We start from the raw sequence: 25,094 nt of genomic DNA on the forward strand, positions 1-25,094 counted from the left end.
TTGCAGCTGCCCCTAAGTCGAACTTCATGGTTTGATTTGAATTGTTTTGAGGAGTGTTTGAGAATTTAGCTAAATAAACCAAGGATTCATTATGGAATTGTGTTTTGGTTAAAAATAAACTAGGGATTCTGTTTGGATTTAAGATTTGGGCGATTGCATCTAGATTGAGTCTTTAGATTACCTACGTACCCTTTCGAATGAATCAAACCAACGTAGTTTGGAATTTAGAAATTAATGGGCAGGTGTGGTCTACTAATTTAGAATTTGTGTCTGTGAGACAATTTGGAGATTTTAAGATTTTCATAAGTAAATGACCCATGAGAAAAATTGAAAACTAATGGGTAAGTGTGGCCCACTAATTGAGAATTTGTGTTTGAGAGATTTGAATTTAATCTCATTGAAATTTGCATGGGTAGATGACCGATGGGAAAAATTTGATGGTTTTGTACCATTTTTCTTATTGTCAATGTCCAAGAAAAATAATGAGCAATTTTGATGAACCCACAAATTTTCTACAATTGACATTTGCATTTGGGAAAGTGTTTGGGTTAATTTAGTTAGGATAAACCATGGATTCAAATTTGGTTGTGATTGTATCTAGTGGGATGCTAGACTGCCTACATACCTTAACGGGATCAAACTGACGTCGTTCCAAAATTGCAATGAGTGAATGACTCACTGCTCTTAGAAAAAGTGTTTTGGCGAATTTGGTTAGGATAAATAAGGAATTCAAATTTGGTTGCGATTGCGTCTAGTGAGATGCTAGACTACTAAATAAGAGAATTGTCAATTTCTCCTCTTAAATTTCTAACTTTTAGTTAAATTTAAGTTATTTTCTCTCAAACGGAGGGTAAAGGATTTATCGGATGACTATTAATGACCCTCTTATGATACCTATGACGTTTGGCATGAGTAAAGTGACCGACAGCATAGAGCCCCACTTTAAAGAAGGCCCCACATTAAATTTTAATTTACATTAATATGTTGTTGTAGCTTGATAATGATATTAATTTAATAACATTAATATTCACTTTTCATTTGTCTTTCAATACAAAATAAGAAAAATTAGGTTCCATAATAAATATTATTTTATTAATATAAGTTTATTATATTGGTATTGATCTTAATGTTGCCCGATGTAAGAGGCCTCTAACATACAACTTTGTATTCAAATTTTTTTTTTCCAGCCGCTTTTTTTTATTTTTTTTAATCAAGCTTCAGCCTTCAACCATTCATTTATCTCTCTCTTAGATTTTGTTTGTCCTCATTACAGCTTCCCTGAACCTTAAAATATATGTAGCGGGTCAAGTTAGGAGAATGGTTCTAACATCGAATAGACTAAACTTGTGAACTATCCCTTTGGTCTTTCAAACATTCCTGGGGCCAAATCTAGACGCCTACCAAACTATGAGGACGTGTTTAGCGATGATGTATATCCACAAACCAATATTTAATATCAAATGGCCATTTATGTGGTGTACTTAATCTCTAAATGCCATTTTCCAATAGATTATAAATGTAGTTGATGTTGGTTTTTAGCTAACAAGTATTCATTTATTAGTGCCTAATTAACATTTCAGGAAACTAATAAAGTGAAGGACATGCACATACCTAGCCTTGCTAAGAATTAAGATAAACAAAACAAAGGTTCACAAAGAACAAATCAAGATGATAATCTTTCCCATCAAGTTTTTTTTTTTAAATTTCCCCAAACAAGTTAGAAATCAACATACATGAAGAATTTGAATAATTTGAATCAGCTACACTTATACATAGAAAGCAAGTAGTGGACATAAAGACTAAAACGAGTGAGACAAAATATTCTTTTGGGCGCCCTAATGCGGAGACTTAGGCAGTCGCTTTTCCTTGACCATGCTCTCATCTCATGGATATCATCACTTGTTAACCAGAAAAACAAAACAAAGTTGTAGGCATACGAATCAAACAAAACAAGATGCCAAGATTTTTTTAAAGCAAAACCCAAAGTTAATTAACCTATCTACAACTACAGCTCTATATATACACACACACACACACAAAGAACTTTTACTAAAAGATCTCTCAAATATACACATAACACACACAAAGAACTTTTACTGAAAGATCTCTCAAATAAGCTTATGTGAAGGACATTCTTGTAGAACCTATTTCGTATTGTATTTTACTAATTCAACCCGTCTATTTTGTAGGTATTCATTCAAAGATCATCTTTACAAAAAATCATTTGAATCCGATATCATTTTACTCCTCAATTGAATACTTTATTGAAGCACCGTGTTTATTGATTTTGTAGGACACAATTGGATGTCGAAACGGTCGATTTGTCTAATTTTTTGTAAGGATGATCTATAAATTTAGACTTAAAAAATAAATAACTTGAATCGTTGAAAATAAATTCATACAGGACCCTAAGAGGTATCCTTCAAATAAAATTATTTAAGTATCCTCATTATTGAATCCTGTTACTTTCTGCAACCTTATGTATTATCTTCTTTTTATCTAACAGAACTCCACTATGGCACTAAATTGTTGGACTATAAATTAACTTAAAAGTGATATCTCCACTATAAAATCTTCTCTACCAAACCAGCCTGAGGGCATATGAGCTCCTGCAATCTTGGTACTTGATCAATCTCTCCTCCAATTCCCTAATTCCCATCACCAGTAGTATATTTATTCAAATTCCAGCTTCTTAATTCTTCTGAATCGAAAAATGGCCACAAAACATCCAGAGCCTGGAAACCACAACACAAACGAGTTAGTCTCAGTGCAGGAAAACCACCCCATATCCCAAAATCCAACATTTGAACAACAATATTACCCACCTGGCTTTTTCAGAAAGGTAGGTACAACGTTGTATGTGATATATTTGTCCCTCCTTTTTTGTTTTTGTTTCGTTTTCATCTTCTGAAATTGTTCAACTTAATTAACAAGTATGCATTTCATGCAGGTGGTGGCGGAGATGATAGCGACGTACATGTTGGTGTTTGTGACTTGTGGTTCGGCTGCTCTTGCTGCCAGCGATGAACACAAAGTGTCAAGGCTTGGAGCTTCAATTGCAGGAGGGCTGGTAGTGACCGTGATGATCTATGCGGTTGGCCACATCTCTGGGGCACACATGAACCCTGCCGTCACTCTAGCTTTTGCTGCTGTTAGGCATTTTCCATGGAAACAGGTACCTACAGCTACCCTTCTGAGATCCCCATGTAGTTCTATTTTTGTTATGATCTATACGGTTGGGTTTTTTTTTTTTTCTGTCGGAATTCAATTATGTGTGTCCAATGCCATGCACATCTGGAGACAGGCCCATGGTACTCACATGCTATGATAGATGCTTACGTAGGGTCCAGGCCAAGCCTCATCTGGGGCCATGACCCACGATGTTATCCACTGTAGTCACATTTGGCCACAAAACTCAACGAACTTAAATGAATAATGAAAATAATTGGGATATTATCTTATGAAAACAATTTTAATAAATTGAGATTGGAAAGAGAAGATAGGAGAAAGCAACAATGTTGTTAATTGAGTGAATCCTCTCTATAAGCGGGTTAGGCTAGTTGGCCAAAATAATGAACTCTCTGCTCTTACATTTATTTTCGAATCCCCCTTCTTGTAAATTAGAGTAATGTCGGAGAATTACATTTTAAATATCATTTGTGATATTGGGAAAACAAATTCAAAATGATTACATTCCCAAAAAGGCTTTGTTTTTTGGGGAGGCATGGGGTAAAAAGCATTTGGTCCAGTTTTCAGCAAAGTACCCCAAGTTTAGTTTATGGTAGTGGGTTTAGGAATATATACCATAATAATAGCATTGTACCGCAAAAATTCATGGACCTTTCTGTGTGTGTATTCTTCAATGCTTTCTTTCAGGTCCCAATCTATTGGGTAGCTCAACTAGCAGGATCCATATCTGCCTCATTTACGCTTTCTGTGCTATTGCATCCAATCAAACATGTTGGCACCACATCACCTTCTGGATCAGACTTTCAAGCTTTGATCGCAGAAATTGTCATGACATTCTCCATGATGTTCATCGCTTCAGCAGTGGCAACCGATACCAAAGCTGTACGTATTCCATCCCCTTATTTTCTCCTTTATTTTGTCATGAATTTTCAACTCTTTAATTTAAAATTTTCATTTAAAAAAAAAAACAGATAGGAGAGCTGGCAGGTGTAGCAGTTGGCTCCGCAGTTTGCATAACTTCAATCTTTGCTGGGTAAGCATAAAGTTACACTTATGTTGGAATATAAAGAAGAGTAATGCTAAATGAACTCTAAAATTAACTGAGTGCATAAGGAATATAATAAATAAGGAATATGTGAATTGAATCAACTACTCCCTCCTAGTTGATTCGATCCCCAAACTTTTTTTGAGTATTTGAATAAGTATGTTCAGGTAGAACATGCATATTAAATTATTTTTTATGTGTAATTAACTACAGAGAAGTCGGAAATGGAAATGATTTCCTTAATTTTGATTCCATTACTTCTACGTAAACTTGCTAAAATTTTTGCATTAGAGATATAAAGAGTGAGTTATTATAACAGCTAACAAGGAGTTTAGTGAATAATCAGACCAATATCAGGTGGATCCATGAACCCAGCCAGGACAATAGGTCCCGCAATTGCAAGCACATACTACAAGGGAATCTGGGTCTACGTCGTTGGACCAGTGATAGGAACCCTACTTGGGTCATGGTCCTACAACTTCATTCGGGTCAGTGATAACCCTACCCAGCCAATATCACCACCACCTCCACCACGCTCATTTGCATTCAAGCTTCGTCGAATGAAGAGCGACAATGGCCAAGTTCCCTGCAAAGATCCTCTCGATTCAGCTTGAAATTTTTGGGTTTCACATATCAAACCTAATCATATGGGAAAATCCAAGAGTCTCTATATTAGAAGTTCGTGTTTTTGTTTTAAATACCAAGCAACATGGCATTGCCAATACATAGTATAAACAAAATACTCTAATAAAAAAATATGTACTTATATTATATGCAAGCCTGGCGCTAAAAGAATTGTGTCAAGCAGCATTTTCGCAGACCACAAAACTTCCTGGATTGATGGTGATACTCTTTGTGCAATTATCTGTTTTGTATATCCCAACCAGTCGATCTGCCAACTCAAACATATTGTTCCTAAGGCTGCACATAGCACAATACATTACGTAAACAACCAGCTTCAATTATTAACATAATTCCAGTGATTTCCAGTTATAATCTTCCACAGAGAGCAATTAACCAACCTTATGATTATGAACTGTGCATCCTTTGTCCGGTCCTTCACGTAATGGCCCACAATAGAGACATTCTTGAAGTCTGCAAGGCCATATGAACCATAAATACGAATGTTGGCGGTGCACCCAAAAAAGAGAGGGGGGTTGTTAATAAATTGATATGAAAAAAATTGGAATTTAGCTCAACAATTCATCAAAAAGTACCTAGAGCGGCATCGATTTCATCCATTACATAAAGAGGGGTAGGCTTGTAATGATGCAATGCAAAAACAAGAGCTAACGAGCTCAATGTCTGCAAGCAGTTAAGAACCAAAGATTATATTATATCTTTCATATTATAGTATAGATAGGTTTTATTGGCTGTTGTGGAAATCAAGAAACAGCATGTGAGAAAAATTCACAGTACCTTTTCACCACCAGATAAATTTGCAATATTCTTCCAACTCTTCTTTGGCGGTCTGACGCTGAAAACAACACCTTCAGAGAAAGGATCCAGGGAGTCCACTAGCTCAAGTTCTGCATCACCTCCCAGCGTGATCATCTATAAATAACAGAAGCAAAAAAGATAAGGAATCATGCATCTAAAGGTAAAATCAAACGCATTCTCAAATTAGTAAAACACCATTTGATACCAGCGTCCAAGTGGCACAAGCAATGCCAGTACTAATTCAAACTGTTCAACAAGCTCACTTGTAGACAGCATGGAAGGTAGAAATATAGATCCATCAAAACCGAGGAGAGAGAGAGAGAGAGGGAGAGAGAGAGAGAGAGAGAGAGAGAGAGACCTGATACATTTCCTTTAACTTCAAAGAGATTGCATTAAATCCTGCCATAAACTCATCCAACCTAAAATCATAATAATTTCAAAGAATAAGAGTTACAACTTTTTAAAAATAAAAAAAAACAGAACACATATAAACAGAAAGGTGTCATGCCTCTTCTTTCTCCACTCATCATACTGCCTCTTTATGTCATCACGCTGTTGAGTGACCATGTTAAGATCCTCAACTCGTTCATTATATGATGAGACCTTTCTCCGATACCTATTCAAATAAGCAATTAAAAGAACTATGCGGTACACAAGTCAAATCATAAATATATTTGAAATGAAGAGAAACCATACTCTGCGATTGAATCCAGATTTGGATTCATCTCTTTCAATTGCGCTTCAAGAAGTGCTACCATTTCAAGGGCCCTTTTAAGGTCACAAGGGTTATTTAGGACTTCATCTGCCAGGGTTGCTTGAAGCTTTTCAGAGTCCACCAAGTCTTTCTGAATTCTACAAGCAAGAGATAGTGTTAATTACAATGTTCAATAAACCATTCTAAACCAGTATTTTCTGAAATCCACATACTGTTCCATATGCTTTACAAGGGCAGTTTGCAAGTCGGCAAGCCTTTTCTTGTAACCCTTCTCCTTCAACTCCAGCTCCTTTCCTAGCTTCTTCATATCTTGTAATTTAAAGTCAGCATCAACCTGTGACATCACCAAGTAAATGTTGATGGTGTTAATGGGGAAAAACAACCTGACCTTATAGATACAAAAAAGAGTAACAGCAGAATTCATGATCAAAGAAGACGGAAAGTGACCGATTACTGCTAAGTGCCAGTTACTAACTCTATAATTGAGCTTACTGCTTTGCAGATCAGGTTCTTCTAGTATTAAGGGCATAGTTACCACCATTGGAATTTCAAAACAGTATTAATTTTGGCACTATAGAATGACAGTAAAAATACGCATTTTTCAGCATAGTACCTCTGATGCCCGCAAGTCATCCACAGTCCTTTTCATCTTGTTATAGTCAGATTTCGCTTTATCCAACACATCTCTATGTTTATCAATTAGCTGCACAGGATATATCAAAATTATATAGCAGTAAGACACATTCTCTTTTTCAATATTACCCTGGTGCATAGAAATTGACTAATTATAAAAGTAAACCTTCTGTATTTCCTCGTATTTCTCTTTAACTTTAAACGCCTTCTGTTCTATATCTTTGAATTTGTCAGACAATTTTTCCTTCTCCTTCTCAAGTCGTTCTTTCTCATGATTCGATTCTTCAATCACCTTTGTCAGCTTCTTTAGTGTTTTCTGGCCAGTCTCAATTTGGACTTTGCGGCGGTTAATCTCAGTGTTCTTTTGATCAATAACCTAGCAATTAAGTTGCACGAATTAGGACAGATTCAACAGACACCCCACTATAGTATAGATATTTCATAGTGATGCAAATACTTACAGACTGAATATTATTGACCGTTAACTTCTGTGTTTTTAGTCTTTCACCACCAGCATTTTCTATATTACTCTGTAGCTTCAAGGCCTAGAGACAACCAGAAATCAGTCAATAAAACCCAAAAAACAAAAAAATCAAATCAAATCAAATAATGTGTATATGCGTTGTGTATGTGATAACTAGTTTAAAGTTCCATCCGTTCTCAGAATTCTATAATTGAAACATGGTAGACCAGAAGATAAAGCACAAACTCAGCCTGTAAGTGAGTGCGTGTACTGTGTTTGGTTGTTCAGTTACCCAACATGATTAGCTGCTACTTGCAAGGACAAAAGTCATAAAAGAGTTCCTCACCTTCTCCTTCAGCTGCTTAGACCCTTGTGTAAGTTTATCCATCTCCTTTTCTTCAAGAGAAATAATATTCTTTAGTTCAGCTAGCCGATCAAGCTCATCCTTCTTCGGCTGTGATGCAGCCTTCAGGGAACCAATTTGGTTCTCAAGATAACTATGTTGTGAATTCAAACTGTCGATCTGTTCAAAATTAAAACTTTATTGAAGAAATTCTTCTCAAATATATACAACCTAAGAGAATCCAATGTGCCATACTCAGAATCACCTCTTTCTGGCATTTAGCTAATTCCATCTCCAAGCGTGCAATTGCTTTTTCTGAGCCTTGATATCTCCGCACTGCATCAGCAATTTGTTGGCGGATGTTATTTAGTGAATCAACCATGGCTGCGAGCTCCTTCTCAGCATTTGCAACAGCTTCCCCAGAAACACTGGCGGCACGAATAGAAGTGCCCATCTTACCACCACGCGGCTTACTACCCCCACCGCTCATAGTACCAGATTTTTCAAATAGTGCACCATCAAGTGTTACCACTCGTCGAAATTCTCTGTTACCACCATATGCAATGCGGGTCGCCTAAAATTGAAAATAGAGTGCTATTTAATTGCTGGCCAAACTAAAATGAAATTTAATTGGAATGTAAAGTAAGCCACATAGAATCACTGATTGCATTTGTATTAGAAAATGGAGTTCAAATGCAATCTGATTCGAACTACTTTCAAAAAAAATGTAAGAGAACACTGCTTATGAAGAGGTAATCATTTACCGCTCTATGTCAAAATCACTTATATGTTATAAAATGCCCCATGAAGAAAAGCCGCCCCTAGATCTTGGAATATTCTTGCCAGCTATCCTTATTATTATGTTCAACATTTTTTCAGACTTTTTTCATATTTGTTTTGGATTTTACATTATGCAAACTTAAGAAGCACAACAATCATGCTATGCAAAATTAGGCTTAACTGAACAAAGACGGTGAGATTGATACATGTGGAAATTGGAACATACCTGGTCAAGATCTTTAGCTACAATGGTATTTCCCAATGCTGCAAAGAATGCAAGTTTCATTCTCTCATCCTTAACTCTAACTAAATCAAAAAGGCGTGGAACGCCTTCTGGAGTACTGACATTCTCCTTCAACTTTGGTAAAAGATCAACTTGCTTTTCCTGAGATATTAAAATTACAACATGAAATCAGAATTAGCAACTCCCCAATAAACCGTATGCAATGCATAATGCACTCAACTAATATTGTTGTACATTCCCCACAATGAGTGCTACCAAGACATAACCTCCATTCACTAGAGTAGTTAACTCACACCCCAATGCCAAACCTAATGTCTTCAAAATCCAAAAAGAACTTTGAAAATGTTGCAACTTCCCCCAATCTAATATGTGAATATACACTACTCTGAAATTGTTCAGTCCAAAGGTTTTTAGGTGCTTAAAACAGGTGCTCAATGTTAGGATTTTAGGTTTATGCTGAAGACTACATGGAATTAATACCAATATCATAAAAGTTGCAATCCCAATATTCTCCCTTCGGAGTAGCTCAACACATGCTTGTGCTGCACTAGTTGTTTCCACCACAATGTAGTCAAGTCCAGAGCAAGCTGTTGATATGGCAACATCATATTTTGCTGCAAAGACAATGTCATTTCAAAAAGAAGTTAATTCCAAAAAATAAACTCAGTGTATGTAGAGTGTGGTTTTGAGAATTAATAAAGTATGGGGTTAAGAAAAGGATATGCACTTCAGTGTGTTAAAAATCATAAGCACAGCAAGAAAGAAATCATAAATGTAAGTGCATGGCACTTTTCACTTGCCACCAGGCATTTCACCCAGCATCAAGTACAAATCTAAACTTCCAGGTAATTAACTATTTGTCAGTTAATGTATAGCTGATGACAACAATAAATAAAACCAATCTGAAACTTGAGCAGAATAAAAGTTAACAGCAATCATACACTCAACCTCAATGCACAGAACACTCACCGTCAATAGCACCTAAATCACCCATTCGGCCATGTATTCCCTGTATTCGGTTGGAGTCCTTAGCATGTAAAATTGCTTTTAAAACTGTTCCTTGACTCCTTTCAGAATCCAAAACGGACTTAAGTTCTGCAACCTTCTGTCTTGCAGCTTGTTCACAAGGAATCAGAGCTTCTTGTTCTTTAATGTAATCCTGCAAGAAGTCATAAGTTCTCACCACATACCTTGACATGCAAAACAATAAATTAACAAAAAACTTGAAATCTCAATAATGAAAACACACCTGTTCCTCTCTACGAGCTTCCATTCCTTCAAGCTTGCTCTTTTCTAATTCGCTTTGAATTTTTGAAATACCAGCAGTTTTTGTTTCTATCCTTCCCAGTATATCGTCCATTTGCTTTCGAGCATCTTCAAAAGCTGTATGACCAGCTTGATGCTGCAACAATTTTAAAAAAATTAAAAAGTAAATTAAGCTGAAAGTCCTCCTCAAACTAAAACTCATAAGTTCTTCAATCCAAGAAGGAGTGGTACAAAAGAACTCTTTAGCTTTTACTTTAGTCACGGAACAAATATCTTTTAGTCTAATCATTGAAAAGACAGGAGATACTAAGCCTACAGAGAGCTGTCCGGTCACCATCAACTTATTTTTTACTAAAAAAGTGTCAACGCCAATATAACGTCACCTTTTCATTCAAAAGCTTCTCCTCAGTACATGCAACTTCAAGTTTCCCCTTGTGCTCAATCAGTTGCTTTTCCCAAGGTTCTAATTCAGCACGAACTTTTGTAAGCTCAGAGCGATAACTTTCAGTTTCCGCTGTTGGTGAAAAGAGGAAGCATGTGACATGTTAAGAAAAATAAGCTATAAAGCTGCATCTGTGCTGGGGAGATTCGATACTAATTATGTAAAAGGGACTAACTTCTATAACTAACGGAATGCCAACACTCAAAGATGAAAGCCTTACATAACAGACATTGAAACAAGAACATATGCATCCGTGTCAATTACATCAAAGACATGTAATGGTTCACAGAGATGCAAACTACTTTTAGACTAGATAAAAGTAGAAATCATATATGATATATTCTGGTCCACCAAATGTTTATCATATCAAGTGCATCACATTAAAACTATACAAACTCTTTTATTTCATGCTAAGTAAACAAGTCTGACAAAAAGAAAATCACCAGATCCGAACAATTGAAATTGAAAAGAAACCACCTTTTGAGTTCTCTATAATTTCCTCTAGGACTTTTTCTTCATCCAGCAAGGATTTTTGCAGTTGTGGAATACTTTGCTCAAGTATTGGGATGATATTTGTGGAGTCCTCACACTCCTTCTCTATGTCATTAATCTTTAACGAGTCCTGCAGTTGAAGCCAAAAGGTAAGATGCATGCCCGTTTTACTTCAACTAAAGAATGCCTTTCCCCTACCTTTTCGACTTTATCATTGAGTTTCCTGATTTTCTGTTTCACATGCTTCATATCCTCCCGATGTTTAACATCCTCCCTTTCAAACTGCTTAAATTCGTCCTTACATCTTCTGAGGTCAGTTTCAAGTTCCTAAAACCAGAACACAGAATCGAGTCATGCTTTGAGAAAGTGACAAAGACAGCATAAGGTTTGATGTACTTGTCATTTCTTCTAACAAACAAGAAATTCAAATATCATTAACTCAGAAGCTCGGCTTGTGGAACAGAAAAAGCATGTAAACCAAACCTCTTGTTGTTTTGTATGTTTATTGTGCTCAGATTCAAGCTCCTTCAATGCATCATTACTCTCCTGAATCTTCTCCCTGAAATAGCAGCCAAGATAATCATTAAAAATAAGTTTTGAATCAACGTACTCCTAGTTTGACGAGGTTTACCTTTCGGTCTTTAGATTTCCTTCTAAGCTGGACATATTTTCTCGTAGATGAACCAATTTTTCCGTGGTATCCTCATGAGCCAATTTTGTGGCTTTCTCTTGCCATTTCAGAAGTGACAACTCCTTCAGCATGTAGGCTTCTGCTTCGTTTTTCACATCCTGTTCAATGATATATATATATATATATATATATATCAGAAGGTCAATATATCATATCAGAAGATAGTCTACCAATGTGCAAACTTTATATACCTCCAAGCCATCTCTTTCTTTCTCTGCCAACTTCACCATTTGCACCACACCAGATCTTTTCTCATTGAGGGATTCTAACCTATGAGACCAATGAAAGCAATCATGCCCAGTTGTTAGAAATACGAGATTTCTCTATCAGAAAGATGGGGAAAGGAGGGGAATTCCCAAAAATGATTGAGAATTCAGCAACAAAAGTGCATAAAGCCATCCTTATTATGTTAAAAGGAATTAAATGATAATTGTTTAATCTTCTTTTATTAAAAATAGCTATTACTTTAGTTAATGAAATCTGGAGATCAGTTCTAGTGTCTTTCTGTAAAACATCCATACAAGGAAAGTTTCCATCGCTAGTATTTCATTATCTAGCTAACAAAAAGGAGCTGCCTGCGCTTGGAAATCCTACAAGTAGGGCATAAACTGTGACTGAAAAGAGAATATGCATGTCCAAGAGCAGGATTATAACAGGACAACTTTTTCAATATAATAAACACAGACAAAGTACTCACTCTTTATAAGATTCATCAATCTTTTCAACGTATTTGTCAGTTCCAATAATGTCCTCTAGGTATTCAAGAAAACCTTCATCATGAGATCCTTGAGCTTTTGGCTTCATCAGTGAAATCTGCTCAACTTCACCCTGATAGTAACCATAAGCAAACTCTTAAAACACCGAGGAAATCTTTCTCAAAGTAGAAGAGCTGCATGTCTAATATCAAACCTGAAGGATCAAAAAACGATTATTGTCCAGGTCAACTCCTTTCCCTTTCAGTTTCTTGGTAACTTCAGTGAAGTTGCTTGCACGGTCATTAATGAAATATTTGGAGGAGTTATCGCGAAGTGCTACCCTAGTGATTACAAAATCACTTCCTGGAACAGCTTCAAATGTGCCATCATTCTGTAATGATTGCAAACGTAGTTTGAAAAAATCATCAAACTAAGATAACCTACACTTTCACCAGATACTTAGGCACATAGGAAGCATGAAAAAACTTTAAATCCTACTAAATACCAGAATAACCTCACCCAAAAACAAAAAATCTCAGGAGAGTCCTACAGGTCCAGTTGAACTGATTGCTTTTTTCTAAAAAGAAGTTACAACAGGACACTTTAAAACTTGAAATCTTAATCTTCTTTCTTTTATCTTCTCACAAGAAATCAAGGGTACTAATCAATTTTCAGAGTAAACAAAACCCAAACGATAAAAGGCTGAAATTACCAAATCAAAGATCTCCTGGAAATGAACAGAAACTCCAGCACTATCCAGATTCTGGTGCTTTGTGGAGTTATGAATAAGCTCTGAAACTTTGTTAAGTCGCATCTACAATTATAGCGCACAATTAGAGGAAGAAAAGTAAAACCAAAGTAAAGAAACATAACATTTGATGCGTTTTAAAACCCAAAATACACGTAATATAATCCAAACTAATCATATAGAATAAAGAGGAACATTCAGTATACCTGCTTAGCTCGCTTTCCAAATACAAAGAGCATTGCATCTATCACATTGCTTTTCCCACTCCCATTGGGTCCAACAACTGCAGAAAAGCTCTGACCCCCACCCAAAAATAAATAAAAACATAAAATAGAACTAATAAGTAAATTCAGAGAGAAAGGGAATCAAGTCATCTGTAACTATATATGCGAAGCATTCTTCCAAAATCTTACACAAGATGCATTTTTTTTGGCAAAAAGCAAAACTCCTAGCTTCCAATTTTACAAAACGAATAGCGCCTGGAAACTTATCGAGAGAATTTCAAAAACCCTAACCTTATGGAAAGGACCAACGCGTTGTTCACCGGCGTAAGACTTGAAGTTCCTCATAACCATTTCCCTGATGAACAGCCTCGGGGCCTTGGATGCTCCACGACCCGAGTCGGAGCCGTCTGCCATGAACTCTTCCTGCGTTTCCACCACCATTTTGCCCGAGTCAACTCGGAGCCTTCTGTATCTCTTTAGACTTCGTTTACCTAGTGCGAAGAGAACTGAATAATACTAAGAACTGAGAAGTAGAAGCGAGATGCTTCTCGAAGAATTGGATTCTCAGGAATTTCAAGCTCCCCGCTGAAACCCAAAGCAACTGAATATTCTGAGTCTCCGATCTACATTTGTACATTTGAACCGCCAGTTTAAATTTAAACTTTTTTCGAAAATTAAAATAAAATAAAATATTTTTAGTTTTCGTGAAAAATGACGATTCTCGTTTCGGCGGGAAACTGAGAATTGCGAGGGGCCTCTCAACTCTCAAATGATACATGGGCCGTACAGTAGCCCATGAAGGTACTCTGGGCCTACATCTGGCCATATGTTAGGCCCAATATTTGAGTAGTATTACAATTTATTTTATCCGATATATATATTTTTTAAGGGTTATTTACTTAATTGGTTCTCAAACCTATACCTGAGTTGCATTTTGGTCCTTCAACTAAATTATTCGCTCAAATGGTCCATCAAGTCTTTATTATTTGGCAAATTGATCATATCATCTAATTTTCTATTAGATTTCACTAAATTTTAGGGTAAATATGACTTTTCATAATTAAAAAATTAAAATATAATTAAAATTAATACAAAATTATAAAAAATTGAAGAAAAAAAGAAAATCCCAGCGCCCCCTCCCTCCAATTTCCTCTCTCCCGTTCCCCCACAGACCCCTCCCTCCTTCTGCTTTCCCCCTCTTTCTCTCTCTCCCATTCGCCCCCTCCCCCCCTTCTTGGCAACATACCCCACCTCCCCCCTACCCACATAACCCCCCTGCAACCCATAACCAATGTAACGAGAGAGAGAGAGAGAGAGAGAGAGAGAGAGAGAGTAAAAGCTTTTTATTTCATTTTTCAGTTGTTTTTTTTTATCTTTAACATACAAAATCACCAATTTGCTCTCATATTTAATGGTACTATGAACATAATGTAATGGGGGACCAATTTGCCAAATAATAGAGAGTTTATGGACTATTTAATCAAATAATTTTGTTGAGGGACCAAAATACAACTTGAGTATAAGTTTGAGGACCATTTGAGTAAATAATTCATTTTTTCAATTTAGACAATGGAGGGTGAGACTCGAACTATTACAACAAATATGAAAGTAACTATTCTACCATTGGAATTATAAGCTCCCACATAATCAATTCAATCTTGAACATAACAAATGTGGCATAGATTGTTGCAATCTAGTTGAACATAACAATTAGAAATGGCATCACTAGGTTTAGTTCATTGATCATGCCTTATAAATATTTACATTTGTCTACATAGTTAAAAAGGGCATGTCATAATTGTCAAATCCAGTTTAAAGTATAATTTTGTCGAAATCTAAGTGTCGAGTAAAGGATTTTGTCATTGTTGCTACTTTGTCGTACTTCAATTTACAATTATCTAAACAGCGTATCATAATTACCGAATCTAAAAAGTGATGTTTTGTCGGAATACGAATGTCGAATAAACGATCATGTTAGTTTACGATTCTGTCATTTTGAATGCCGACAAAATTTTTGTTGGAATGAAATTACGAAATCATCCGACCGTTTATTTTCATCATTGTTTCATTTTATTTAGGTTTGTTTACTGTGATTTAGGGTCCTAAACAAGTGTATTTTTATCTAACCGCCCACCTTATATATAAGGCTATATTAATGAGAATAATTTTGGTTTTTTTATTTTTCTTTTAAGAAAGTAAAATATAAATTAACTGACTTTTTTTTTCTCCTAATAGAAGAATAATAATTTATGAAAAAAAGAAGGGCATGGCAGTAAACTTGAGTAGGAAAAATCCAAGCTTGCGTAACCGTCGCAGATGAAAACAAGATGAGAAAGCACCAGAAGTTGAAGGAAACGCAAAGCCCTTGTAAACAAAAGCATAGTTATGTGGCAGAATGACTGTATTACGCGTCCCTTTCCAGCAATGCCTTTCGCCAAATGGATTTTTGGCCTCTCTGCATTTTCTCACACTGCCGAACCTGAAGCAGGCTCGGCCTCGGCTTCGGCTCCGCCCGAGCCTCACCTGCACACAGCCTTATAAATGTGAGCTCCTCAACCAGTCCATGCAGCAAGCGATATTCACGCACTGAGAGAGAGAGAGAGAGAGAGAGAGAGAGAGAGAGAGAGAGAGAGAGAGAGAGAGAGAGAGAGAGAGAGAGTTTGAGAGAGAAGCTTAGAGAATATCACAGTCGGTGCATTTCTCTTCCTCCTTCTCTTTCTTTCCTTCAGTTCATTTCTCTTCAGCACACTCTCTTTCTTTTTTTCTGCAACAGGGTTTTAAGAGACTGTCTTTGTCAATGATATTTTTCTTGTTTTTTTTTTCTCTAGATATTTGTGTAAACTAAAAGCCCTAAACTTGGTATGTATATAGTTTTTTTTGTTGGTAATTTGTTGTATAAAATGTGTGAGGATCTGGTGGATCTTATCATGCATGCCTTGATCTGGCGCTGTAAAGCATTTGATGGGTTATTTTTTTATTTTTTCAAGCAGGCAACAGAAGTCAGTTAAATATTGAATTAATGGAGAACACGAGCAAGGATCTGGAGAAATCTGAGGCCTCTGAGATCACTGGCCCTAGCAGCACAGAAACAACAACGAACGAAGTACTGGACTTGAACGAGGACCTAGAAGCAGGATTGGCGGAAACTGATGAAGAACATGTACAAGTAGAATGCAGAATTTGCCAGGAGGAAGATTTCATGGACAAACTGGAAGCTCCTTGCCTCTGCAACGGCACTCTCAAGGTATATATCAGCCGTTATATATATTTATTTTGTTTGTTTGGTCAGATTTGCCTATTGATTACAATTGAGTTTGAATGTGTAACGTTCTTTGTCCTGAAGAAGACGTGTCAGTAGGTGTCAGTCAACTTTTTGTTTGCTTTTTTGTGTGTATCTGTTGAAAGAAACTCATGCAAATATAGCCAGCTCCTTCGTTTCTTTTGTTTTTGTTTTTGTTTTTAAATTTGTTTTCGTCATCAAATTCTTTTTTCTTTCTCGAAATTAACATAAAGTATCGGTGCCTGAAGTAGCTAGCTAGAGTCGTCTGGGATCTAACTAGCTTCTTACTAATGGCTGTCTTTCTTTTCCTCTTTGTATAGTTTGCTCACAGGGATTGCATTCAAAGATGGATCAACGAGAGGCTAAGCATGATTTGTGAAATCTGCAAACAGGTATATATTGTACATGCTTCCTTAATTATTTTTCATTTCCTCGTCCAACATAATATCAGTCACTTATCCAATCCAACTCAACCCTTGACACACCAAAACGAGCCCTTAATTTATCCTTGACCACTAGAAGAATTTTATTTGTTTTCTTTCTCATATGTGTCACTGATAAACAGCCATACCAGCCGGATTATACGATGGTCCTGCCTCCACCACAAGATGTTCAAGCCGAAGATGTCACCATTGGCATCAGGCAAGGCTAGTTAATTAATTATCTGTCTCTAATTAGCCTAATAAATTAATAATTAAACATGTTCATGATTAGTCATGACCTTAAAACGCTCGTATAATTAATGATGCATGGGGTATGTGTGTGGAGTTGTGTCGCAGGGATGGCTATTTCACCCTTAATAATACTCCGGTGGTGGCGGCCATGCAAGCTCAACGGACGGCACAGATTGACGCAGCAGCAGCAGAGTACATGCGGAGGCAGCAGGTTTATAATGCTAGAGCCTTCAGTGGCAGTGCAGTGTGCCGCATTGGAGCTGTTATTGTAAGGCCTACCCAATTTAATTTAAGTCATAATTATTTAATTATCATTCAAGAGTAGTCAACAAACATATGATATAAAGACTAATTAGATGATTATTAATTGTATCTGCAAATTTTTCCAACAATGAGAGAGAAACTTCTGTGTACATTTGGTGTAGTGTACTGGTATTTACGCTCTAATAATAGCGGGAGAAATTGGAGGCATGCTCCATTTCCGAATACGATCACCCCCCAACCCATGAATTGTATCAATCTGTTTGCTATTGGCTTGCAGTGCCTGGCGTTTCTGGTAGTGAAAGATGTCTACTACTTCATACAAAATGGGGAGGAAAGTGACCTCATAACTATCTTTTGTGTAAGTGGAATATCACACTGACTGGACCTATTTCTCAAAAAGAAATCTATTGCTTGTTGAGATTTATTTGGATTTTATATAACTCAGCTCCATGATGATTGATGGCTCTGCACAGGTTATGTTGGGTTTCTTTATACCATGCTATCTTCTGGCATGGTTTGCGAAAGCGTTGGTAAACACTTCCTCAAACTCAGATACATATAACTCCTATTCCACCCTCACCTCTTTCATGGTTTAGTTGTTTAATTATATGTAGTTTTCATTAATCATCTAGTTTTGTGAACAGAACCAAAATGAAGGGGATTCGGCAGCGTCAGAGGTTGCAGTTGCGTCGCAGTCTAGCGTCCCCGTTGTGTCACAGTCTAGCATGAGCTGATCATCCACATTGGTCTCAAAAAACTACTCCAAAGTTGTAGATTTCAGCGTTGAATCAACATTTGAAGTTATGTGTTTGTAATGTCTTAGCAAGTAATTTGTGTATGCGTGTGTATTATCTATGGATTGTATGTTTGACAACAATATATAATCATGGTTGTATTGTATAAACCCATATGCTTAAATTGTGTTCCCTTTGTATGTAAATCATGCAATGTATTTCTGAACTTTCTTTGTTATATATGAGTACATGAGCAAACATTGTGTGATATAGCAAATGTTAATGGGCATAGGCCTAAACATTTGTTTGGACTTTTGTTGAAACTAAAGTCCTTGGGCCTAAGAACAAAATAAGCCTTTGGGCATTGTGACCCATCTAAATTCCTCTCTCTCCATGTCAACTGGAAAAGTGGTAATGTGGCATTCACATGCCAAGGGGAAGTCTTTTCATGAAGGTGACTCCATGTTTGGACATGCACACTATCAATGATGAGCACAAGACAGAGGTCAATTCCATCCAATTCCTACATTGAATTCCAAGTTGTAAATGGGATCTGAGACCCATCAAATTAACAAAAGCAGTGCAAATTATAGAAATGACTCCATTTGTAAAACCAGAAATTGCATTGATGACAATAGATTAGGAAATCTCAGTTGAAGCAAACTCTCTCAGAGACTGGATCACAGACAATTTTAAGTCCCTCTAACCCAACAAAACAAACCCAGTTCAAAGAGAATTCATACATATACTTTATATATAGTTAGTACATATAGCTAGGATAATTAAGCTCAAAGTCGATAGTGGGTGGGCTGATCAATCAAAATCAAGGGCACTTGGGTCCTCCTTGCTGGGTCTTCCAGTTGTTGTAGCAAGGGCACACACCTTTGTTCCCATAATACCCTGGGGGCACACACAGACACTTTTTGCAGCATTTCTGACAGAAGAACATGCAGGGCTTGTGGTATTGGGTCTGGCCGCATCTCCTCGAGCATTGTGATGGGCATTCTGGTCATTTTAAGACAAACCAAAATTGTATCAGTCACTCTGCTCTGCTCTATCAAAATAATATTCACAACGGTCAAAACGGTAAAGGTCCCCCCAACCCAGATACAATGGCAACGAAGACCATGGTCAAAGATTATTTGGACCCAAAACCACAATTTTAATCACAAAAATTAAAGCTTTTTCTTTTTGGGTTAAAAAAGCAGTAAGCTTTAACTTATAATAGTGAAGATTAACTACTTACGGTAGCTCTTGAGGCTCCCAGGTCCATATGCATTCTGAAAATTGAACAAAATTTATGCAAAATGTAAGCATTCCAGTTCATAAACAAGGTAAAAATGCAAGCTTTATAGAAATATAACGACCCACATTATTTTCTATGTATGAAAAGTTGTCTATGAGAGAGAGAGAGAGGGCTTACATTGCCACCGTGATGACCTCCATGTCCATTATTTGCCATAACCTGCAAAAATCAGTGAACAGAACATGTTATTTATGTGAATGCTGGTTTCTTTCTAATTCTCATTGCGAAAAATTCTGTTGCTTTTGTCTGTGTTGAGTTGAAGAGGGAAAGTTCATACCGTGGTTTGAAGCATGGAGATGGCAAGGAGTGCCAACATCAAGGCAGCAAAAAACTTAGCCATGGCCATTGCTACAGAGACAGGCCTCTCCTAAAATGGCAAAGACTCAAAACCAAGAGAATGAGAAGAAGAAGAGGGGAGATCAGATTCAAGTGTGGTGGGTACTTGCTAGTGTGGGGGTATAAATAGTAGAAAATCAATGGTAGGGTGGGCAGTTGCCAGTGTGAGGCATGATATGGTTGGGTACATCCCACTCACACAGACTACTAGTTGTGCGAGCTCAGTATGAGATGACACGTGTTAGGCACATTGATCAAGCGGCTAGGATTCTTTTTTCTTTTTTTTTTGGGACGAAATCAAGCGGGCTAGGATAAGTGTGAATGCAAGTACGGACGTTGCTGAACTTTCATGTATAAACTATACCCCAACTTTCGACCAAAAAAAAAAAACTAAACCCCAACTTAGAAAGAGAAAGAGGTTCAACATTATCCAACCTTTTTTGCCCTTTAGTCTCTTTAGTCATCATTACTTCCAAAATATCCTTCCGATCTGAGTCTACTGTTGGATATAAAATATCAAATTTCAGGGCTTATTTTGGTTCGCGAAGCCTTTATAAAATTGAGGAATTATTTGGTTCGCGAAATCAACTTTTTGGGAATCAACTAGCAATATACTTCTTCATTATGTGCTAAACATAAAAAATGAGAACTGCATAGGCCTATTCTTGCAGCATTGTTATTTATTAGATTTGGTAGAAAATGGTGAGCCATAATGGAAAGAAACACAAGTAAATACATTGTAGGTGAACTAGGAACTAGCTAGTTGGGTTGGGTTGAAAGTTGAAACAATGCAGAACATTTGGATTCAAAGGATAGCTCATGTTGGTGTCACGCGTAAACCCTTCAGATTCAAAATTATGAATCTGACCTAACGCTGATAGTGAAAGTAGTCGATCTTCACTTAAATTTTCTTCATAAAATAAAAAGGTAGCTCATGCTACAGCCTTAAAAAAAGAAGGCAACAGAAGAAAGTAGCCCTATCCCGGATTTGAACTTTATTTTTTATCTTGAATAATTTAATAGGGCAGACGGTGCATTGAAGGAGGTTGTTAGCGATTTGAGAGTAAGGGTCCCGCAAGGTCACAGTGGACAGAGATTCCAAGAAAACGGAAAATTTTGTTTATTTTGAGGACGATAAATAATAATGTTTGTTTAATTCTCTGTACTGAAAAAGGCAACAATAAAATTTAATAAAAGGGCAGGGTTTTCCCTTTAAAAAGTGTGAGGCTTTTGTCCCTCTGCATGTGCTTCGACTGAGCACAGCACATGACCCAAAGCTGATGACCTGCGGGTGGGTGTGGTTTGACAAAAGTGCGTATGCTGCGCCTTCCCATCCCATGCCTTTCGTTTTCTGGTCCAAATCTCATCTCAGTGCCAGTGAAATTGGGTAAACTGTGAATGGTTTTTGGACTGCTCTGCTCTAAATTCACCGACATATCTACTTCTGTTTGTTCCTATATGCAACTCCAATTTCTAGTTTAGATTCACAGTCCACACCCTTCAATCCTTTTTGAAACAATCTTTTAATCCAACAAGCCATTAAGCAATCAACCAATAATATGCTAACATCAACCGTTTACGTTTATGTTAATGACTGTGAAATGTCGATGCATTGCGAATTCATCCGTTCATCAGCAATATATGTTAGCACTTCTTAACATATTCAATTGGTACTTATTCTTCACTAATCATTATATCAGACAACTATTGAAATTTCAACTTTGCTACTAAAGATCAATTTAACAAAACTAACAAAGAAAATGAGAAGACCTCGTGTTACATTCGATCTAACTTTATCTATAAAATAATGCAAATCATGTACTACTCTAGAAGTACATAGGTTTAAAAAACTGATAAAATACAAATCATGCTTCTAGTGTATGGAAATATTTATAGTAAGCATGTGTTGGACTTAGAGGTAATAAAATGGGGCATATGTTTTCATAATCTTGATTTCCATCCTCTCTCAAATAGTGAGTGCTTTCTCAAATCAACAAAATTGCATATGAAATGGATGTTGCTTTTATGCAAACTGCAATTGGAATATAAAAATGAGTCAAATTGAAGACCCTCCAACAAAGGGTCGTGTATTGCACGGTACATCACGGAAAGGAGGACAACAGGTATTAGCTTATTCCCAGTACTCATGTTGTTTCATGTGAGTATGATCCAACTTCCACATGGGAGGGGCCTAAATTTAGTTTAAACCCACATGACTAACTCTTATTCCAAATTCTATCTTTTTCCAACTAGGGGGAAGGTTTAATAAACCCTTGTCTTACTTATTAATGTCACAAATATCTACACGTGGTGTTCGATCAATGAGGGGTTCTTAATAGTCGTCACCTGATCAATAAACTCCTTAATATTGGACGGTTGAATTGAACCCCTTAAAACACTCTCTCAACCTAGCACACTCCTTAGAGCACTTCCACTCCAATGGGCAAGGGCAAGGGCAAAGGAATGGCTATCACTATTCATGTGAATAGTGGTGCCCTTGCAATTTTGTTTTCACCCCTACATGCAAGGGCAATTACTATTCACTTTAATTTAATTTATATTTTTAATACTTAAACTTTAAAAATTAATTTTATTATTTAAACTTTATTAAAAAAATAATTTTTTTATTTTTTCAATTTTTATTACATAAAAAATGGCAATCGTAGGATTGCAGTGGAAATTTTGATCGGACGCCCCAGGTGCTGCCACGTGTCTTGTAGCAGTGGAAAATAAATTTGACAAGCGTGATGACACCAGCCTGGCATCAGCACGACTTTAGCAAGCCCAGACAACAGCAACGATTAGATCTGCCTTTGAGCATGCCCGAGTTAATGGCCCCCACGTCTTGCCTGGGCTGCTTTGTGAGCTTTGGAGTCGTCTCACTTGCCTAGGGCCCCTCCCTGCCCGGGGCAAACTGCTACGGTGGACTTGCTCTTATGGAAACTCCTTTGTTTGAGAGGCCCCCATTCTTTGGGTCTGCTTGATCCGGCCCATTGGAAATATAATAACTTACATTTTGACCCAAATGTAAACTTGGGTCTAACTATTACGGGCATGTGCACCCTTTGACTGGGTTTCTTACTTCTGGGCCCCGAAACGTTAAACTGTCACATTATAAGCCATTATTATATTGGGATGGGACCAAACTTTCATTGGGCCTCTTTGTACCTAATTGTTTCTGCCCTAGGTTGAAGATTGGGTCTTGTTTGGATGCAGGACTAGATTGGTCACTGGACTATAACAACTAGAAACATGCATCCCAGCCCAGTGGTTGGTTGTATTAAGTGGACCAATAATAGTATTCACATTTAATTCAGTCGCATTAGGATCAAAGATGAACCATTATTATTACTAGTCCAACAATAATACAATCCGGGCCAACGTTTCAAACGGCCGACCGGGACTGAACTTGAAGACGACGGTACAATACTCTCTTCCGGGGCCGACAGAATGCAGGACCAGTAGCATCTGGTTGAACCTCATATGAGTTTGATTCAGGTCCAGAGAAATTACAGTCTGTACCAACATGAAAGGACTATATTAGGTGGACTTGTCAGACGCCATTAATGGGATAAGCTCTGATGTTTCATGAGCCCAGGCGATGATGATGCCCTTCTCAGCCTGCCTTCCTTATGTGGTCTTCCAGGGTCCATGTTTTTACTTGCGTAATTAGGCAATTAATTGGAATATTTATGTTAATTTAAGCGATAGTTTAAACTACAAAGGAGAGAGGGGTTTTTCACACACACACTCATTGGCAGAGCCAATCAAGGCAAGGGTCACTTGACCCTTCTCAACATTTTGAAAACCTTATATTTATCTATGTTATTCAAGTTGTTTTATAGCTATATTTACTGTTGACCCTTCTCACAAATGTACATTGTCTACAATAAACATGAATATGACCTATATTTGTTTGCATGTCTTCATATGTCATTTATATGCGTGTGCCATGGATTTTATTTGATTTCTCATTCTATCTAAAATCAACTTTTGATACCCTTTCATTATTTTTAGGTTGCTAGAATTTGGATTATACTTACTAAGATATTAAATTTGTGATATAGAAATTTAATCATTATAATGAATTCTTATATATATTTTCTTATAAAAATTAAGTTTAATGTAATTATAAACCTATTTAAAGTTGACCCTCCTTGACAGAATTTCTGGCTCCGTCATTGCACACACTACTATGGTATCATCGAGTTTAAACATGAGAGGAGACTACTACTACAAGTCAAGACCTTTTTCGTTTTTGGGTTCAATTATACGTGTGAAACTTGGTAGGAGAACTGGCATCATAACAATTATTGCCTTGTGTAAGAAACCACAATCTGTCAATCAAGTTTGTTTCTTTCATAATTTGCCTAACCTCATCCTCCTTGTGGGTAGTAGCTCAATCAACATTGTGTCTCTGGAAACATAGGTCATGATTTTGACTCTTGCACACTCATCTTTGGGGCTAAGCTCTCTGCAATAATTTTAGCTGCCGTGCCCATTGGAGTTGTACTCACTTTATGCCCAGAGTCTCAACTCAACCCTTCCGTTTTTCATGTGTTAATAAAAACAAAATAGACATTAATAACTTAATGAGAAATTACCGATGTATCCTCCATGTAGATCATAGACCACATATATGGGAAAACAAACAAAAGTGCAAAATGTCCCATCTCCACATATTAACTACTCGATCCTACTGACGATAGAGTTAAGCCCAGTAAAAAAGAGCTTTGATTTGCAGACAAGAAGTTACATGTTCGAACTTCTATGTCATCATAGTTGTGTGTGTGAGAGAAATTCTCCTCTCTATAATTTAGACACTATCGCTTGTGCTAAAAAAACAAAAACAAACTACTCAATCCTACTGTTTACAATATTTTCTGATATGCAGTCACAATATATGACCAAGGTGAATATATCTCATTTATTGCCTACCCAAAAAAGGGAACACTGTTAGAAAAGCAATATGAGCTCATGCAGGCAGCTTTTTTACCACGTACGAGTCACGACCCTATTAGTTTGAAATTTCCCACCCCCGCAAAATGTATGATATCTCGTTTGTTTTGAATCCGAGGTTTGGCAAAAGG

At 36.9% G+C, this 25,094-nt stretch overlaps 4 protein-coding genes across 6 annotated transcripts; 2 read left to right on the plus strand and 2 right to left on the minus strand.

The window, feature by feature from the left end:
- On the plus strand, window positions 2,461–4,958 carry LOC18782115 (aquaporin NIP2-1). Its single transcript, XM_007216165.2, has 5 exons — window positions 2,461–2,842; window positions 2,951–3,175; window positions 3,877–4,071; window positions 4,161–4,222; window positions 4,581–4,958. Exons 1-5 carry the CDS (start codon window positions 2,714–2,716, stop codon window positions 4,846–4,848), a joined length of 879 nt encoding a protein of 292 aa, XP_007216227.1. The 5' UTR covers window positions 2,461–2,713; the 3' UTR covers window positions 4,849–4,958.
- LOC18782874 (structural maintenance of chromosomes protein 4) lies at window positions 4,493–14,046 on the minus strand. 3 transcript variants are annotated; one of them, XM_020560842.1, is made up of 29 exons: window positions 13,702–14,046; window positions 13,393–13,482; window positions 13,151–13,252; window positions 12,653–12,829; window positions 12,441–12,571; window positions 11,935–12,013; window positions 11,684–11,841; window positions 11,536–11,611; window positions 11,251–11,379; window positions 11,038–11,182; window positions 10,502–10,632; window positions 10,102–10,254; window positions 9,822–10,011; window positions 9,333–9,466; window positions 8,835–8,993; window positions 8,094–8,402; window positions 7,832–8,008; window positions 7,484–7,567; window positions 7,189–7,398; window positions 7,003–7,092; window positions 6,602–6,723; window positions 6,371–6,526; window positions 6,183–6,290; window positions 6,033–6,093; window positions 5,654–5,788; window positions 5,452–5,539; window positions 5,257–5,329; window positions 4,998–5,155; window positions 4,739–4,820 (listed from the first exon to the last, which is right to left on the minus strand). In XM_020560842.1, the coding sequence occupies exons 1-28, from the start codon at window positions 13,849–13,851 to the stop codon at window positions 5,035–5,037; spliced, it is 3,738 nt and encodes a 1,245-aa protein (XP_020416431.1). In that variant the 5' UTR covers window positions 13,852–14,046; the 3' UTR covers window positions 4,739–4,820; window positions 4,998–5,034. The 3 variants fall into 3 exon arrangements, with proteins under 3 accessions (XP_007217653.1, XP_020416431.1, XP_020416430.1); XM_020560841.1 differs by having other exon boundaries at window positions 4,776–4,873; XM_007217591.2 differs by having other exon boundaries at window positions 4,493–5,155.
- LOC18784286 lies at window positions 16,052–18,498 on the plus strand. Its single transcript, XM_007216162.2, has 8 exons — window positions 16,052–16,269; window positions 16,398–16,654; window positions 17,011–17,082; window positions 17,256–17,332; window positions 17,470–17,632; window positions 17,906–17,986; window positions 18,102–18,158; window positions 18,273–18,498. The coding sequence occupies exons 2-8, from the start codon at window positions 16,430–16,432 to the stop codon at window positions 18,360–18,362; spliced, it is 765 nt and encodes a 254-aa protein (XP_007216224.2). The 5' UTR covers window positions 16,052–16,269; window positions 16,398–16,429; the 3' UTR covers window positions 18,363–18,498.
- Window positions 18,901–20,353, minus strand: LOC18782871 (gibberellin-regulated protein 4). The gene is made up of 4 exons (XM_007215110.2): window positions 19,946–20,353; window positions 19,786–19,827; window positions 19,609–19,642; window positions 18,901–19,367 (listed from the first exon to the last, which is right to left on the minus strand). The coding sequence occupies exons 1-4, from the start codon at window positions 20,012–20,014 to the stop codon at window positions 19,186–19,188; spliced, it is 327 nt and encodes a 108-aa protein (XP_007215172.1). The 5' UTR covers window positions 20,015–20,353; the 3' UTR covers window positions 18,901–19,185.

Source organism: Prunus persica, chromosome G3 (genome assembly GCF_000346465.2).
Source record: "Prunus persica cultivar Lovell chromosome G3, Prunus_persica_NCBIv2, whole genome shotgun sequence".
Lineage (NCBI taxonomy): Eukaryota > Viridiplantae > Streptophyta > Magnoliopsida > Rosales > Rosaceae > Prunus > Prunus persica.

Bases quoted from the DNA above. Each gene is read 5' to 3' on its own strand.
- LOC18782874 (XM_007217591.2), bottom strand. From the start codon at position 13,851: ATGGTGGTGGAAACGCAGGAAGAGTTCATGGCAGACGGCTCCGACTCG. The intron at 11,380-11,535 runs GTTTGGTTTACA...TTCTGGTTTTAG, and splicing joins AACATACAAAACAACAAGAG to GAACTTGAAACTGACCTCAG. The intron at 6,724-7,002 runs GTACTATGCTGA...GTGATGTCACAG, and splicing joins ATGACTTGCGGGCATCAGAG to GTTGATGCTGACTTTAAATT.
- LOC18782871 (XM_007215110.2), bottom strand. From the start codon at position 20,014: ATGGCCATGGCTAAGTTTTTTGCTGCCTTGATGTTGGCACTCCTTGCC. The intron at 19,828-19,945 runs GTATGAACTTTC...TGATTTTTGCAG, and splicing joins TCTCCATGCTTCAAACCACG to GTTATGGCAAATAATGGACA. The intron at 19,643-19,785 runs GTAAGCCCTCTC...TTCAATTTTCAG, and splicing joins GAGGTCATCACGGTGGCAAT to AATGCATATGGACCTGGGAG.
- LOC18782115 (XM_007216165.2), top strand. From the start codon at position 2,714: ATGGCCACAAAACATCCAGAGCCTGGAAACCACAACACAAACGAGTTA. The intron at 3,176-3,876 runs GTACCTACAGCT...GCTTTCTTTCAG, and splicing joins GGCATTTTCCATGGAAACAG to GTCCCAATCTATTGGGTAGC. The intron at 4,072-4,160 runs GTACGTATTCCA...AAAAAAAAACAG, and splicing joins TGGCAACCGATACCAAAGCT to ATAGGAGAGCTGGCAGGTGT.
- LOC18784286 (XM_007216162.2), top strand. From the start codon at position 16,430: ATGGAGAACACGAGCAAGGATCTGGAGAAATCTGAGGCCTCTGAGATC. The intron at 17,987-18,101 runs GTAAGTGGAATA...GGCTCTGCACAG, and splicing joins ACCTCATAACTATCTTTTGT to GTTATGTTGGGTTTCTTTAT. The intron at 18,159-18,272 runs GTAAACACTTCC...TTTTGTGAACAG, and splicing joins CATGGTTTGCGAAAGCGTTG to AACCAAAATGAAGGGGATTC.